General features: G+C 43.7%; 1 protein-coding gene across 8 annotated transcripts in view; it reads left to right on the top strand.

The window, feature by feature from the left end:
• fgfr1a (fibroblast growth factor receptor 1a) overlaps positions 1-13712 on the top strand; it is a 53145-nt gene extending 39433 nt beyond the window's left edge. For 2 of the 8 annotated variants that reach the window (XM_031830114.1, XM_031830118.1), the window contains exons 6-18: positions 1339-1462; positions 2586-2776; positions 4557-4701; positions 6455-6645; positions 7084-7229; positions 7360-7481; positions 8103-8213; positions 9181-9407; positions 9489-9611; positions 9730-9800; positions 9928-10065; positions 10252-10357; positions 10601-13712. In XM_031830114.1, coding sequence (XP_031685974.1) covers positions 1339-1462; positions 2586-2776; positions 4557-4701; positions 6455-6645; positions 7084-7229; positions 7360-7481; positions 8103-8213; positions 9181-9407; positions 9489-9611; positions 9730-9800; positions 9928-10065; positions 10252-10357; positions 10601-10777 — 1872 coding nt within the window. In that variant the 3' untranslated portion in view covers positions 10778-13712. Of the gene's footprint in view, positions 1-1338; positions 1463-2585; positions 2777-3419; positions 3571-4556; positions 4702-6454; positions 6652-7083; positions 7230-7359; positions 7482-8102; positions 8214-9180; positions 9408-9488; positions 9612-9729; positions 9801-9927; positions 10066-10251; positions 10358-10600 lie in introns of all 8 variants that reach the window. The other 6 variants (XM_031830116.1, XM_020489920.2, XM_031830117.1 and 3 more) reach the window with 4 other exon arrangements.
• Positions 13713-14008: the final 296 nt, after the last annotated feature.

Below are 14008 nucleotides of genomic sequence, written 5' to 3'. Positions count from 1 at the left end.
AATGGGCGTGGTGGTGATGAGTCTGTTTCCTTTTCTTTTCCCTGGTGCAGATAGCATGTGTATACTGTGCGCTTGGCTTTTAAAGTTGACCATATCTGTGCCGTGGTGCGGACAAAGGTGAGTGTGTTGGCTTGTGTCAGCCTCATGTAGGATGTGCTGGGATGTTGTAGGAGTCTAGGGTCCTGTGCATCTGCTCTTCCCATCAAGGTGTTGTCCAGCCATGTCCTCGGCAGCCCCCCCCCTTCCCCCGGGGACACATTAAAGAGTTTCCTTTCAGCTGCCTTCACTCCACCACGCAGCACACTTTACCATCTGGCTGATGTTTTTTCAGTCAAGGTGCAAAGGTCTAGATGGGCAGCTGGGGACGTCTATGAACGAGGCTCGCCGCCCAAACCCCCACCCCCACCCCCGCGCTTTGGTTTTATGACCACAGCTCCATTGTTTATATAGTCTTAATGTATGGAGAGGGCAGGCAGGGGGAATAACACAGACCACATGTATTAACCCAAGCACAACACATCTGGCCAAAAGCAGCTGTGGAACCCCAGCTCATTTAAGCTAAATGAGGGAAACCTTAACGCAGGCTCTGTGTACGAATGTTTGATGTCGCCATTGCCTGAGAGGTTTGTTAGTTTAATCACACACTGCCGGTCTTGGTCAGATATATGGAAGAAAAGTAATAACTTGGAATATAGAGAACAGGATTTAGCCTTAGATGTGCATAGGATGTAACCTGGTCATAGTCAACTACAGTTTTTCTCGGAGCAGGTTGTGACAAGTCATGTAACCACTAAGAAAACCGTTTCCCCGCTCCAATACGTTTCCAAGAGTGCATTAATGTACTGTGCCTCAAGCAATGGAGCACAATGTAGTTTTATGTGACATGGGAAATAGTCTCCTGATAGCAAGTTCCTCCTCCTTCCCATGGGTGTTAAAATAAAGTCATTTTGGTTTGATCTGCATTTCATTACACATCATTGAACTCGTATATTTTTCCCCATTTTGTACAAATAACTAACTAGCAGCATGACAAATGAAATGTGCTCTTGAGAGGTTATGTACACCCCAATGTCAAAGAAAATAATAATTCCAGAAATGAACTTATGAATGAGTAGTGTTGTATCAGGCTGGCTTGACCATTTTTTTTAAATAATCTAGAAACAAGTGTCTCAATAAAGTGTTTTATAGTAGGTGTTACAGGACGTTTTGTGAAAGTCTGGGTCTTTGGGGATCTATTTAAGTCTCAGTGCTTCGGTTGGACCAGCTGTCACCTGGAAGTGCATTCAATACGTCCTCCTCTGACTAAATATTTTACCTTTTCTCTTCTTCAATTTGTAGGTTCGAGAACACATGTGGACCATCATCATGGAGTCTGTGGTGCCATCTGACAAGGGGAACTACACCTGTGTAGTTGAAAACAAACATGGAAGCATCAACCACACTTACCAGCTGGATGTTGTTGGTAAGTCTCTTTCCTCTCCGGGTCATTTCTATCGGGGAAATTCCTTGCTAATCCATTCACCTGGTTTAATCATCAATTGGATATTTATGTAGCTTAAGTGTGTTGTTGGTTCAATATCGCTAATGGTTTACAACACTCGGCCCTAGTAATCAAAGTAATGGTGTGCCCTTTTTCCAAGGAGAGGGTCATATGGTCTGAACTGTTGTCAAATTAGCATATTTTTTTTATTAACCTTGTTTACGTTGTGGCCCTGCCAATGAAGCTGTCTGAAAAGGTGCAATTATTATTTCATCCTGGACCTGCCCTGTGACTTACTCATGCTCCATTGGTTCCATAAATCAAAGCTCCACCTCCACAGACAGTGGTGTCTCCTGGGATATTTGCGGCCAGGGCCTGTGTTGGCGTGACTTCACTCCCCAACCTCGGTCAACTGTGAGATCATTTTGCAGACAGAGTAATTCTACAAAATGTGTGCAAAGCGCCACACTCATCTCTGTATCAGGAAAGCAAATGAAGCCTGAACATTTTGTTTCCCTGCCAGATGCTGGGCTCATTAGTATGGTTTGGCAAGTTATCAGTCATCAAAATGGCACCCGGAGAACATTTCTCTCTCAGGGCAATGGCTCGAAACTTGTCTGCAAGCTTGTGTTTCCAGTAATTTGGGAAAAATGGCAGCAATTATACAGGCGGCAGAGTAGTTGGGGGAACTGCTATTTCCCTGGCTGTGAAATTACCGTCTGTAAGTAGTGAAAGGACATGAGATCTGGGTAACCTTGTAACCTGGCCTGAGATCAACGTCTACCAAGGCCAGACTGACAGAGCTGTCCTCCTCCTGTTGTCTTTTACTTTCCCAGATCAGCCATGCCTCAATGCTTATTCATTACTGGAATGAACTAGAAACATAGCCTAAACATTTGCTGTTGTTTTCCAATGATAATCCATGGTGGCTTTTACCAAGGTATTTCTGTTGCGCTGACCGCTAGGATTCTCCACGACTATGTCTTTGACGTGTCGTCATATGTGATTTAAGGTGTGTCTTTGTATGTTATCGCTGTGTGTCTTTTTTGTTATTAATGTTCGTATTTTAATGTGATTGTCATGCGTCTGTGTGTATCCGTTGCAGAGCGTTCCCCACACAGACCCATCCTGCAGGCCGGACTGCCAGCCAATCTCACTGCGGTGGTGGGCAGTGATGTGGCGTTTGAGTGTAAGGTGTTCAGCGACCCCCAGCCTCACATCCAGTGGCTGAAGCACATCGAGGTCAATGGGAGTCGCGTTGGCCCTGATGGCTTACCCTACGTCCGCGTCCTCAAGGTAGGGGCTCTTAGCGCACTGACTGGGTCCACCACCAGTCTACACAGGACACAACATAGCTGCGTTTGTTCTGTTCAGTCAGGAACTAAATGTGAAAACCTCCATTAAGTAAGAGATGACACCCTAAGTTATGCTTGGGGGAATGCAGACATACAACTGTGTAGTAATACAGCCAAACCGTATTAGAATTCAATGAAATTGTGTAGTACAGTCTTAAGTGCATGTTTTTGTTGAGTAGTTTGTATCATTTTTATTTCCTGTTGCATCATGTCTATTATAACCCTTCAAGACTGTCTGGCAAAGGATGGCAAATAGTATCCCTCTTCGAGGATGTGGCAGGTAGGTAGCCTAGCAGTTAGGAGCGTTGGGCCTGTAACCAAAAGGTCTCTGGTTCGAATCCCCAAGCCGATTTAGTGAAAAATCTGTCGGCGTGCCCTTAAGCAAGGCACCTGGATAAGTGTCTACTAAATGACTAAAATGTACATTTTATCCCTCTATATAAGTAGTTTTCTGTGGCTTGTAAAAGTCTTTGCTTGAGAGGGGAAAGTCGATGCTAACAAATGATTGTGATCTCATTCAACAGAGACATTTGTTACAACCTCATCTTGATTTGTTGTTGCACATGACATGTTTTTGTTTCCAGCACTCTGGGGTTAATAGCTCGGACACTCAGGTGTTGACCCTCTACAATGTCACTGAGGAGGAGAGCGGGGAGTATATATGTAAAGTGTCCAATTATATAGGAGAGGCCAATCAGTCGGCCTGGCTGACCATCGTCAGGCATGAGGCCCAAGGTAACCGCCCCACGCAGCAGCAGCACATAGAGAGATCCTCAGCCAGGGGCTGCTAGGGCCACCTGGAGAACTAGGGACTTGTTTAGGGATGACCTCAGCTGTTTCTCTCCTCCCTCGCTCCCTCCCTACTTCTATCCCGCCTCAGTGCTCCTGACTGTAAATTACACTATGGAAAATTCCCAGCAGAGCGGTTGAATGTGTTTAGTCTTGCTTTATGTTGGACTGCTTTCTCTTTCCTGCCCCATGCCTCTCCCGTGCCCTCCTAATAAGGGCCTCTCCTGCCATCCACTGCTGTTACTTTCACTCCCTCGCCCTTCAAAGTCTTCTGCTCAGATCTCTGACTGCCTCTCTCTTATTACTGCCTTGTCCCCCCCCTACTTTTCAGCTGTCTTACTCAGCCTTTCCCTGAGCTCCTGCTGTTTGTCTCGTGGATTTCATGTATGGTGAATTGTGTGTGGCCTTGTCAGTCAGTTAAGTTAAGAACAAATTCTTATTTTCAATGACAGCCTAGGAACAGTGGGTTAACTGCCTGTTCAGGGGCAGAACAACAGATTTGTACCTTGTCACCTTCCGGTTGCTAGTCCAACGCTCTAACCACTAGGCTACCCTGCCGCAACCCTGAGTGTGTGTGCTCTGCTGAGTGTGCTCTGCTGAGGGGTTTTCCATGTAGCCCATCTCTTGCATGCAGAGATGAGTCTTTAGGGTATGGGATGTCCGTCCCTGCTCCTTCTCAAATGGTGATGGTCCAGTGAAGGGTTCAGTGCTGCGGTGCGGTCTCTACCTAACGAGCTCCTCCACTAACTGACTGGAGGGCAGATATGGGTTTTTACTCTTGGGGGGGATGGTGTTGGACTGAGAGGGGAGTATGAACACCCCACCCACCCTCTGTCCTGTCCCCTCCTCTACCAGAAGTCTTTCCCTTTTACTCATGCCTCCCTTTTTCCTCTGGGCCTCTTGTTGGGTCTGCTTCCATTGTTCTTTTCTAGACTGCTGGCCTTAACACCACGGACAAGGAAATGGAAATCCTCCAACTGAGGAATGTGTCTTTTGATGATGCTGGGGAGTATACCTGCTTGGCGGGCAATTCTATCGGGTTCTCTCATCACTCTGCATGGTTGATCGTTTTTAAAGGTATCAATGGTTCTCTCCTCTGATCTCCTTCCCCTCCCTCCTCTCCACTTTGGCTTGACCATCCACTGCCCACATTTATCTGAATATGGTCTCTGTAGACCCTACTTCAGTGAGCAATGTGGATGTGTGTGGAAGCCAGGCCAAGTTGTGATACTAACCTTCTCCCTTCCCCTGTCAGCATGGTTCCATGCTCATCCAACCTTTCTGGATGGGATGGTCCATGTTGAGAAATGATTCCCAGAAATCACAGAATGCCAAACAACCCATCTGACCCATAAAATCTACCTTAACTGACAACTCCTGAATCAGAAAGTTTAGGTGTTTCATACCCTCAACAAAAAAAAATACATAAATGACCATTTCCTCTGCCAATTTCATAATCATTTGTCAGCTTTCCACATTGTTTCAAATGGTTAACGGGTAACTTTACAATGCACTTCTACTTGACTGCCTTAAGATGAAGTTTCCATTCAGAAGGGGTTGTTTGGCAGTACTGTTGGTGTTTCACTCCAACTTGTCTCTCCCATTCTGGTTTCAATTTGGTGTTTACATTTGATTCTGTGTGAGGCTGATGTTTTCTGACAAGCACTACAAATGACATATATCCCTGATGTCATTTCCTGCTGTGAGGGCGAAGCCTGCTCTTAAGGCTAGCTTTGATAATTGGCTCACTGTAGTGGACGGCTCATTCTTCTGGGTTGGAATAGGCATTTGTCCAATTATCAAGCTGCTTGTCATTCAGCCTCAAGACACAAGGACAGCTCACTTGTGTTGCTGGTGTTTGTCATTCTGGTGTTTTTCGGAAAGCGAGGTAAAAAGAAACATCCAATATGTAAATTTTAAACCATATTGTAAATCTTTTGGAGATAATTAAAATGTTTAATCTATCTTTTGTGTCTTCAGTACATAGGTAGTTTTGATCCTCAGAGTGAGAGACAATGTAACATTTTGTAATGTCTAAATTACAAGGGAATCATAATGACAATTGTTTGTACCAACAATCACCACACAAGCCGCCATTTTAAAACCAAACTGGGCTTTTATGCACAACCACCATTTTATGTGCTCTAAGGAAGTAAGAATGGGACATTTACTTTAAATAAATAATTGGCTTAAGTTAAACTACTGAACACATTCTATTTATAACATATATATATATATATTACATTTATGAATGAATGTATGTTTGAAAAATTTGTATTAGTGTGGAGTGGCATGGTTTTTGTCTGTGATGTTAACACGCGTTGTCCTGAATAACCGAGCCTTTGCACACACAAATAAATACATTAAAATAAAATGGTTTTAGGAAGCTAAGGTTGAACTTAATGTACATCCGTGTTAATGCTCATCCGTTTGCACAAGGCTCTGTATTATTTGGGTTTGTCCCAGCTCAAGAGGACTTGGCCATTCTCTGCCACTAGAGACTATGGCTGCTGGTCAAACTGGCAAAGAATGTGGAGTGAAACCCTATGCCTGAAAGAAGTGGTTATGGTGCCACAATAGGAGTTTGTGCTCCGCTCTCTGTGCCAGTGGTGTTAAGGGCTCTGTTTTTCTGTACATGTCAGCTGAGTGGTCTTAGTGAATGTATCAGGGTGGTGTTTGTGTGTGTGTGTGTGTGTGTGTGTTCAGTGTTTTTGTTCCATGCCTGTTGTGAAAGTGCGATTGATATTTGAGAATGCATGGACCTCTGTTGTTGTGTGTTATGACCCTGTGTGGCTGACCTATTGTCCCCCATCGCGTTGCCCTCATCCAGCAGTCCCCCGCTCCCCACCACCCAACCAAACCTACCTGGAAGTGCTGATCTACTGCGTGGGCTTCTTCCTCATTGCTGTCATGGTGGCTGTGGCCATCATCATCAAGATGCGCACCTCGTCCAAGAAAAGTGACTTCAACAGTCAGCTGGCTGTCCACAAGCTGGCTAAAAGCATCCCCCTGCGCAGACAGGTAACAGAAAGTAGATAGGGGGTTTGACATCTTTATACCTTTTCTGCTTTCTCATCCCATTTAGTGTAATCTTTATGGTATCTTAATAGTTTTTTTAACGTATTCCTATCACTTGTTCTTATCAAATGGAAGTGTTCATTATCTTGTGAAAATAAAAAAACTTAATTCCTCGAGCTTCTGGTTCCTCAAAGAGCCCATGAGGTGAGTCAGGTTGGTATGAGTAGAGGCCAGGTGTTCGTCTCATCCTGCTATCTGCTTCCAATGGGATTCAAGTAGTTTTAGTTGTTACATTTTGTGTCATCAGACTTATTTAAGTAACATTTTGAAGGGTTAACATAATTTTCTGTCCACACACTGGATATCCTTCTGTCTGTCTGTCTCTGTTGTTCCTTCCCTGGCTCCACTATGAGAGAGTAACGTCAGGCTTCTGTATTACAGGTGTCAGTGGACTCTAGCTCCTCCCTCCACTCCGGGGTGATGTTGGTGCGCCCCTCCCGCCTCTCGTCCAGCGGCTCTCCTATGCTGTCTGGGGTGTCTGAGTACGAGCTGCCCCAGGACCCACGCTGGGAGCTGCCCAGAGACAGGTACACAGATGACTGGAACACGCCTATTAAATACAGACATAACATCACACTCCTTTGAATGGGAGCATTGCCTGTCTGTTTCAATCATCTCACATTTGTTGTTTTTTTCCTACCCCTGTGACCCACTTAGACTGGTGCTTGGGAAGCCCCTGGGAGAAGGCTGCTTTGGCCAGGTGGTGATGGGAGAGGCTCTAGGGATGGACAAAGAGAAGCCAAACAGGGTCACCAAAGTGGCCGTCAAGATGCTCAAATGTAAGTCAAGTTTTTTCTCTCTCTCATAAACCATATCAAACCTGTGATTTAGGCACATGGCTGGGTTGCCGATACTGCATGTTGGGAAGTGATTTCAAATGCAAGGAGTACAGAATTGAGCAGAAAACCACAACTTCTATTACAGGATGGGAGGAGAGTTCTACTTAGTGCTGTGATGCACAGACATAAGAGGCATCTGCCACTGGCTCCTGGCCACTGTGCAAATGGGAGACCAGAGTAAACATTTATGAGAACCCCTGGGTTTGGATATATGACAGGGTTCATAAAACTGTGAAGAGTGGGGATGTAGGAAAATATCCATTTATTGCTTGGTACTTTTTAAGTGCCTCCCCCCAGAGAGTGCTGCCTTCATCCCCCCTCCCCCCTACCTGCATGTCCCTCTGAAAGACTTTCCCCTACAGTTGGTGCCTTTTTGAAACATTTTTAAATAGGGTATGTACATTTAGTTTGAAATCATTTTGCAAAGCAGTGTGCTTTGCGCTGTACACAACTGGGATGTTTTACATGAGAACTCTTTTTGATTTGCCAATCATAGAGTTCAGGGTTGGGTGATTTGTTGTAATGAGTCTAATTTCTGTCAAATTTTTTCCCTCCCCTCAGCTGATGCTACAGAGAAAGACCTGTCAGATTTGATCTCTGAGATGGAGATGATGAAGATCATTGGGAAGCACAAGAACATAATTAATCTGCTGGGAGCCTGTACCCAGGATGGTAAGTCTCACACTTTTACACTCCCTTCAAATCCTTCATTCAGAAAGGCTGAAAACATGTTTCGGTTTGGAGAGAGGAGTGAGTGTTTTGGGAATGTGTTTTTAGACCATTGCGTTGTTCAGTTGTTTAACAAGACCACAAAAAGCACAGCATGATCATATCAGCATGCAGAAATGTGTGTAATGGTATGAGTAAGGGGATTCTGACACCAACTTCCGAGCTCTCAGTTTGAGATGACCACAGCTGCTGCCAGGGTTGCCATATCTTTCAAATCTTGACTGACAAGCCCTGGCACCATGAGCTGTGTTCTGCTGGGGAGGAACATTAGCCTTCTCTGACCCTGCTGTGAACATTGGAAAGCTCTCTGTTCTAAATATCATGTAGCAGAACACAGGAGGCTGCTCTTTGTCCTGTCTGGTCCCTTGAGAAGTTCCAGTATGTTATTGTAGGAATCTGTTAGCATTTCACACCTTATTACCCAGACCTGTTTGACATACAAACTTTCATCTTTGGCAAAATGTTTAAGTCTTTGCATTTACTTACTATAGATGGTGATGGAGAAATTTTTTTTTTCTTCACACGGCATACAAGTGTTAACAGACATTTGGTTTCTTTTTCTTGTTCTTTAGTTACAGCTTGTAAATTCTTAATGCCTTGATTTGTAATGGTGTTTTTCCCTGACCACAAAATAGCTGTCCAGAATACACCATTACTCTTCGTACTCATTGGCATGTAAGGAGAAAGATACAGCTGTTGGTTATAATTCAGAGCTTAACTCTCTCACCATGACCCCTCCACCGCTCAGTGACATCCCTCCTCACCGCTGGAAATGCTGTTCTCTGACAGCAAAGATGGTGTGCTCCTGTCAGTCTGTCTTGTTGCGTTAGGTGTCACCATAAAAGGTATTTCAAATGTCACTACCTCCAGTGGCGTTGAGGAGTGAGTGCACCCTTGTCTCCCTCCCCAGGGCCTCTCTATGTTATTGTGGAGTATGCCTCCAAGGGAAACCTCCGGGAGTACCTGAGAGCTCGGCGGCCACCAGGCATGGAGTACTGCTACAACCCTGACCAGGTGCCCATAGAGAACATGTCTATCAAAGACCTGGTGTCCTGTGCCTACCAGGTGGCCCGCGGCATGGAGTACCTGTCCTCTAAGAAGGTAACATCAGGATCCGACTCTACCTACATCAGCACAGTTGAGTATAGAGTACCCAGTAAAGATGCAGTGAATGTACCAGGACGCCTGGACCTTGTTCTTATGTGTGTCTGTGTACAGTGTATCCACCGAGACCTTGCTGCCCGCAATGTGCTGGTGACAGAGGACAACGTGATGAAGATCGCAGATTTTGGCCTGGCCAGAGATATCCACCATATTGATTACTATAAGAAGACCACCAATGTCAGTATGCTACTAATTCCCTACCTCAGCCATGCCAATCAATGTGAAAATTGCTTCCCCTGACCTTATTCCATCTCCTGTGTCAATTTGCCAATTTACACTAGCATTTAACTCATAGGGTCGTTTACCAGTCAAGTGGATGGCCCCAGAAGCTCTATTTGACAGGATATACACGCACCAAAGTGATGTGTGAGTATGGCCGAAATACACATTTACCATATTTGGAATGGGCAGAAGTTGGCCAGATACCCGTGGCTTGTATGATATGACCTGTGTGTTGACTGATGGGGCTTGTCCTGTCCGTCTGTATCTGCAGATGGTCTTTCGGGGTGCTGCTGTGGGAGATCTTCACCCTGGGGGGCTCGCCGTACCCGGGGGTCCCTGTAGAAGAGCTGTTCAAGCTGCTGAAGGAGGGCCACCGCATGGACAAGCCCTCTACCTGCACTCACGAACTGTAAGCCTCCTTCCTCAGTGTTCTATCATTAGAATGGATGCTATGGGTTTATCCCAGAGCACAGGGATGCAGCTGCTGCAAAGACATTGATCTCTGATAATAAAAAAGACAGGCAAGCCAGCAGCAGAATTAGGACTCTTTCCCGCTCTCTTACTCTCCCTCTCCATTTCTCCTCCTCCCTCCCAGATACATGATGATGAGGGACTGCTGGCATGCCGTTCCCTCTCACCGGCCCACGTTCAAACAGCTGGTGGAAGACCTGGACCGCACCCTGGCCATGACGTCCAACCAGGTGAGTCTCCACATTGAGCATGCCTCAGCAGTTCACACAGAGTCAACAAAGGTGATAAACTCACATCCTTGTAATACTGTCAGGACTGAATGCTAAATGTTAAAATGTTGTGTTTACTTGATATTTAAGCCACTTGTCTGTATGTGGGTGTGAAATGGATGATATCCAAAGACAGATATATGACTGTGTTCTGGCCAGTGTGTCCAATCCTCTCTCATAAATCCCATCTGTGTGTGTTTGCAGGAGTACTTGGAGCTGTCTGTGCCTCTGGACCAGTATTCCCCCAGCTACCCTGACACTCGCAGCTCCACCTGTTCCTCTGGCGAGGACTCTGTCTTCTCCCACGATGCTGGGGTTGAGGAGCCCTGCCTGCCAAAGTTCCCTCCCCATTCCAACGGGGTGGCCCTCAAGAAGCGCTGATACCTCACTCCCCTCAAACACCCTGACATTCCTCTTACTGTCGTTCCTTCTCTGCACCACTGGCCTGGTATGAACTCTCCCAACCCTCCCAGAGACTAGGCAAAACACTGGTGGAGAGCGGGACAAAGCTTAATTCTGAAACTTTTAAACGTACCGGTTGGGCATCAAGGACTCAAGGCTGCAGCAGTTTCTTGGCTCGTGATTGAGGTGGATATGTTTTCGGGGCACTTTGTATTGCTGGGATTGTCTTTCTTTTTGTGTCAAACGGTGCCGGAGAAGGAAAGACTAATTTCTCCACTTTGGGCATTCCATGGAACAAGATAAACAGACCGTACTAAACTGAAAGAATTATGAATTGGATGGATCTGAGTTAGGATTATGTCTGTTGTATTTTTCCAATGTTCATCAATAATAAATGAAATTATTTTGCTTTTAAGACCAAATCCAGAGAATATATTAACAAGGGACATTCATACAGTGCCTTCAGAAAGTGTTCACACTTCTTGACCTTTTCAAAATGTTGTTGTTACAAAGTGGGATTAAAATGGATTGAATTATCATTTTTTGTCAACAATCTATACAAAATAGTCATATCTAGGTGGAAGAAAAATATTATGGAAAAATATGAAAAATAAAACACTAATATACGTTGATTAGATAAGTATTTATATTCCTGAGTCAATACATGTTATTATCAACCTTGGCAATGATTCCAACTGTTAGTCATTCCTGGATTGTAAAATATCTGCCCATTATTCTTAAAAATGTTCTTCGTGATCATTCCTAGACAGCCATTTTCAAGTTTTGCCATAGATTTTTAAGCCAATTTAAGTTAAAACTGTAACTAGGCCACTCAGAAACATTCAATGTCATCTTGGACAGTGTACTCCAGTGTATTTTTGGCCTTGTGTTTTATATTATTGAATTTGTCTCCCAGTGTTTGTTGGAAAGCAGACTGAACCAGATTTCCCTCTAGGATTTTGCCTGTGCTCATTTTTTATCCCCCCCAAAAAGCTCTAGTCCTTGCCTATGACAAGCATACCCATAACACGATGCAGCCACCACCGTGCTTGAAAATATGAAGTGGTACTCCATGATGTGTTGGATTTGCCATAAACATAACACTTTGTATTCAGGACATAAAGTTGAATTCTGTGACATTTTTTTTGCAGTTTTACTTGCATGCATGTTATGGAATATTTTTTAACCTTTATTTTAACTAGGCAAGTCAGTTAAGAACAAATTCTTATTTACAATGACGGCCTAGGAACATGACGGCCTTGTTCAGGGGCAGAACAACATATTTTTACCTTATTAGCTTGGGGATTTGATCTAACAACCTTTCAGTTACTGGCCCAACGCTCTAACCACTAGTCTACCTGCCGCGCCAGGTACAGGCTTCCTTATTTTCACTCTGTCATTTAGGTTAGTATTGTGGAGTAACTACAATGTTATTGATCCTCAGTTTTCTCCTATCACAGCCAGTAAACTCTGTAACTGTTTTAAAGTCTCTTTTGGCCTCATGGTGAAATCCCTCTCTGGCAACTGAGTAAGGAAAGACGTCTGTATCTTTGTAGTGATACACCATCCAAAGTGTAATTAATAACTTCACCATGCTCAAAGGGATATTCAATGTCTGCTTTTTTATTTTTACCCATCTACCAATAGGTGCCCTTTGCGAGGCATTGGAAAACCTTCCTGGTCTTTGTGGTTGAATCTGTGTTTGAAATTCACTGCTCGACTGAGGGGTACAGAGATGTATGTGTGGGGTACAGAGATGAGTTAGACATTTAAAAAATCATGTTAAAACACTTATTGCAACTTATTATATGACTTATAAAGCAAATGTTTACTCCTAGACTGTAGGCTTGCCATAACAAGGGGGTTGAATACTTATTGATTCAAAACATGTCAGCTTCTCATTAAACTTGACATTATGGGGTATTGTGTGTAGGCCAGTGACCCAATCTCAATTTAATGTATTTTAAATTCAGACTGTAACACAACAAAATGTGGAAAAGGTCCAGGGGTGTGAATACTTTCTGAAGGCACTCTACCTTGTATATGTTGGTGCAGTGGTCAGTTATTTCATTCATATTACAATCTCCTTGTAAATACAGTTAAATTTATAAATATGAATATATATTTACACAGCACTCTTTATTTTTATTACCATGTTTTTTATTTTCTTTTTGTACAAGGAAGCTTATGTTTGATCCATTTGAGTATAGTCCATAAGGGGAGTTGCTACATGAAAATAACTATAAATTGTATTAAATATTACTTGGCCAGTTTTCGCTATTTCTAAATTTGTCAGCTTTGCTTTTTTACCATTAATCAATTGGCTGCTTAACCACTAGTGGAAACATATGTATTTTCTATCAATCTTTTCAGGTCCAAATGGTTTTTCATGACAACCTGCAATACAGCGTTATTCTTAGCTCAATGTCTGCAGTTGTTCAGAGACCCCAGCAATGTTCCTTTTACTAAACTCCATGCTGTAGTTGTGCGTGCATACATATGTTTAATGTCTGAAGTGTATGCTTGTGTACTTGTACGTTGTGGGAGTGTGCGTGTGAGGGTTTAGTCTTTTATGTACCTCTTCTCATTCATGATCTGTCGTTTATTTTAAGTATGATCACAACTGTAAAGATTTCTAGTTGTTAACCATGCTTATTAAAAAGAACCAGAATTCTATGCTTTAGATAACACCATGCACTTTCATTGTGCATGCCTGCCATGTAATGACCGTATCCTCTTCGTGCTTTAACAGGAGGTCCGTTTTTGTTTTCAGGGATCTTCTGATAAAGGTTTGCAGAGCACTTATGTCGTCGTAAAATAATTACATTAAATAAAATGCTATCGAAAAAAGAAAAAAAATCAATAAAGCTTTCAGAGTTTGAAAGGACTTAATAAACAGGTGCATAAATATCTAGATTTTTGTTGTTTATGATGTAAATCATACTTGCGAAGATGGACTGATGGCCACTTCAATCTCCTACCCATTTAGTGTAGGTTACTGGGGGCGATTAAATATGATAATGTGCTGCTGACACCAGAAGAAATGTCCGCTAGTACAGAGAGCTGGGGGCAGCCGTAAACATTTAATTTATTACAGTGTAAATGGCTTGGTTTGGCTGGCTCTCCAGTGCCATCCATCAACCCCCACAGACCCTGATACCCATGTCTGCCTCTGGCTTCCTGCTATGGGCTGATGCATCATCTGGATTG

This window comes from Oncorhynchus kisutch, linkage group LG8 (genome assembly GCF_002021735.2).
Source record: "Oncorhynchus kisutch isolate 150728-3 linkage group LG8, Okis_V2, whole genome shotgun sequence".
Classification (NCBI taxonomy): domain Eukaryota; kingdom Metazoa; phylum Chordata; class Actinopteri; order Salmoniformes; family Salmonidae; genus Oncorhynchus; species Oncorhynchus kisutch.
Note: the sequence above shows the minus strand (reverse complement) of the source record. Positions and strands in the feature narration are given on the sequence as shown.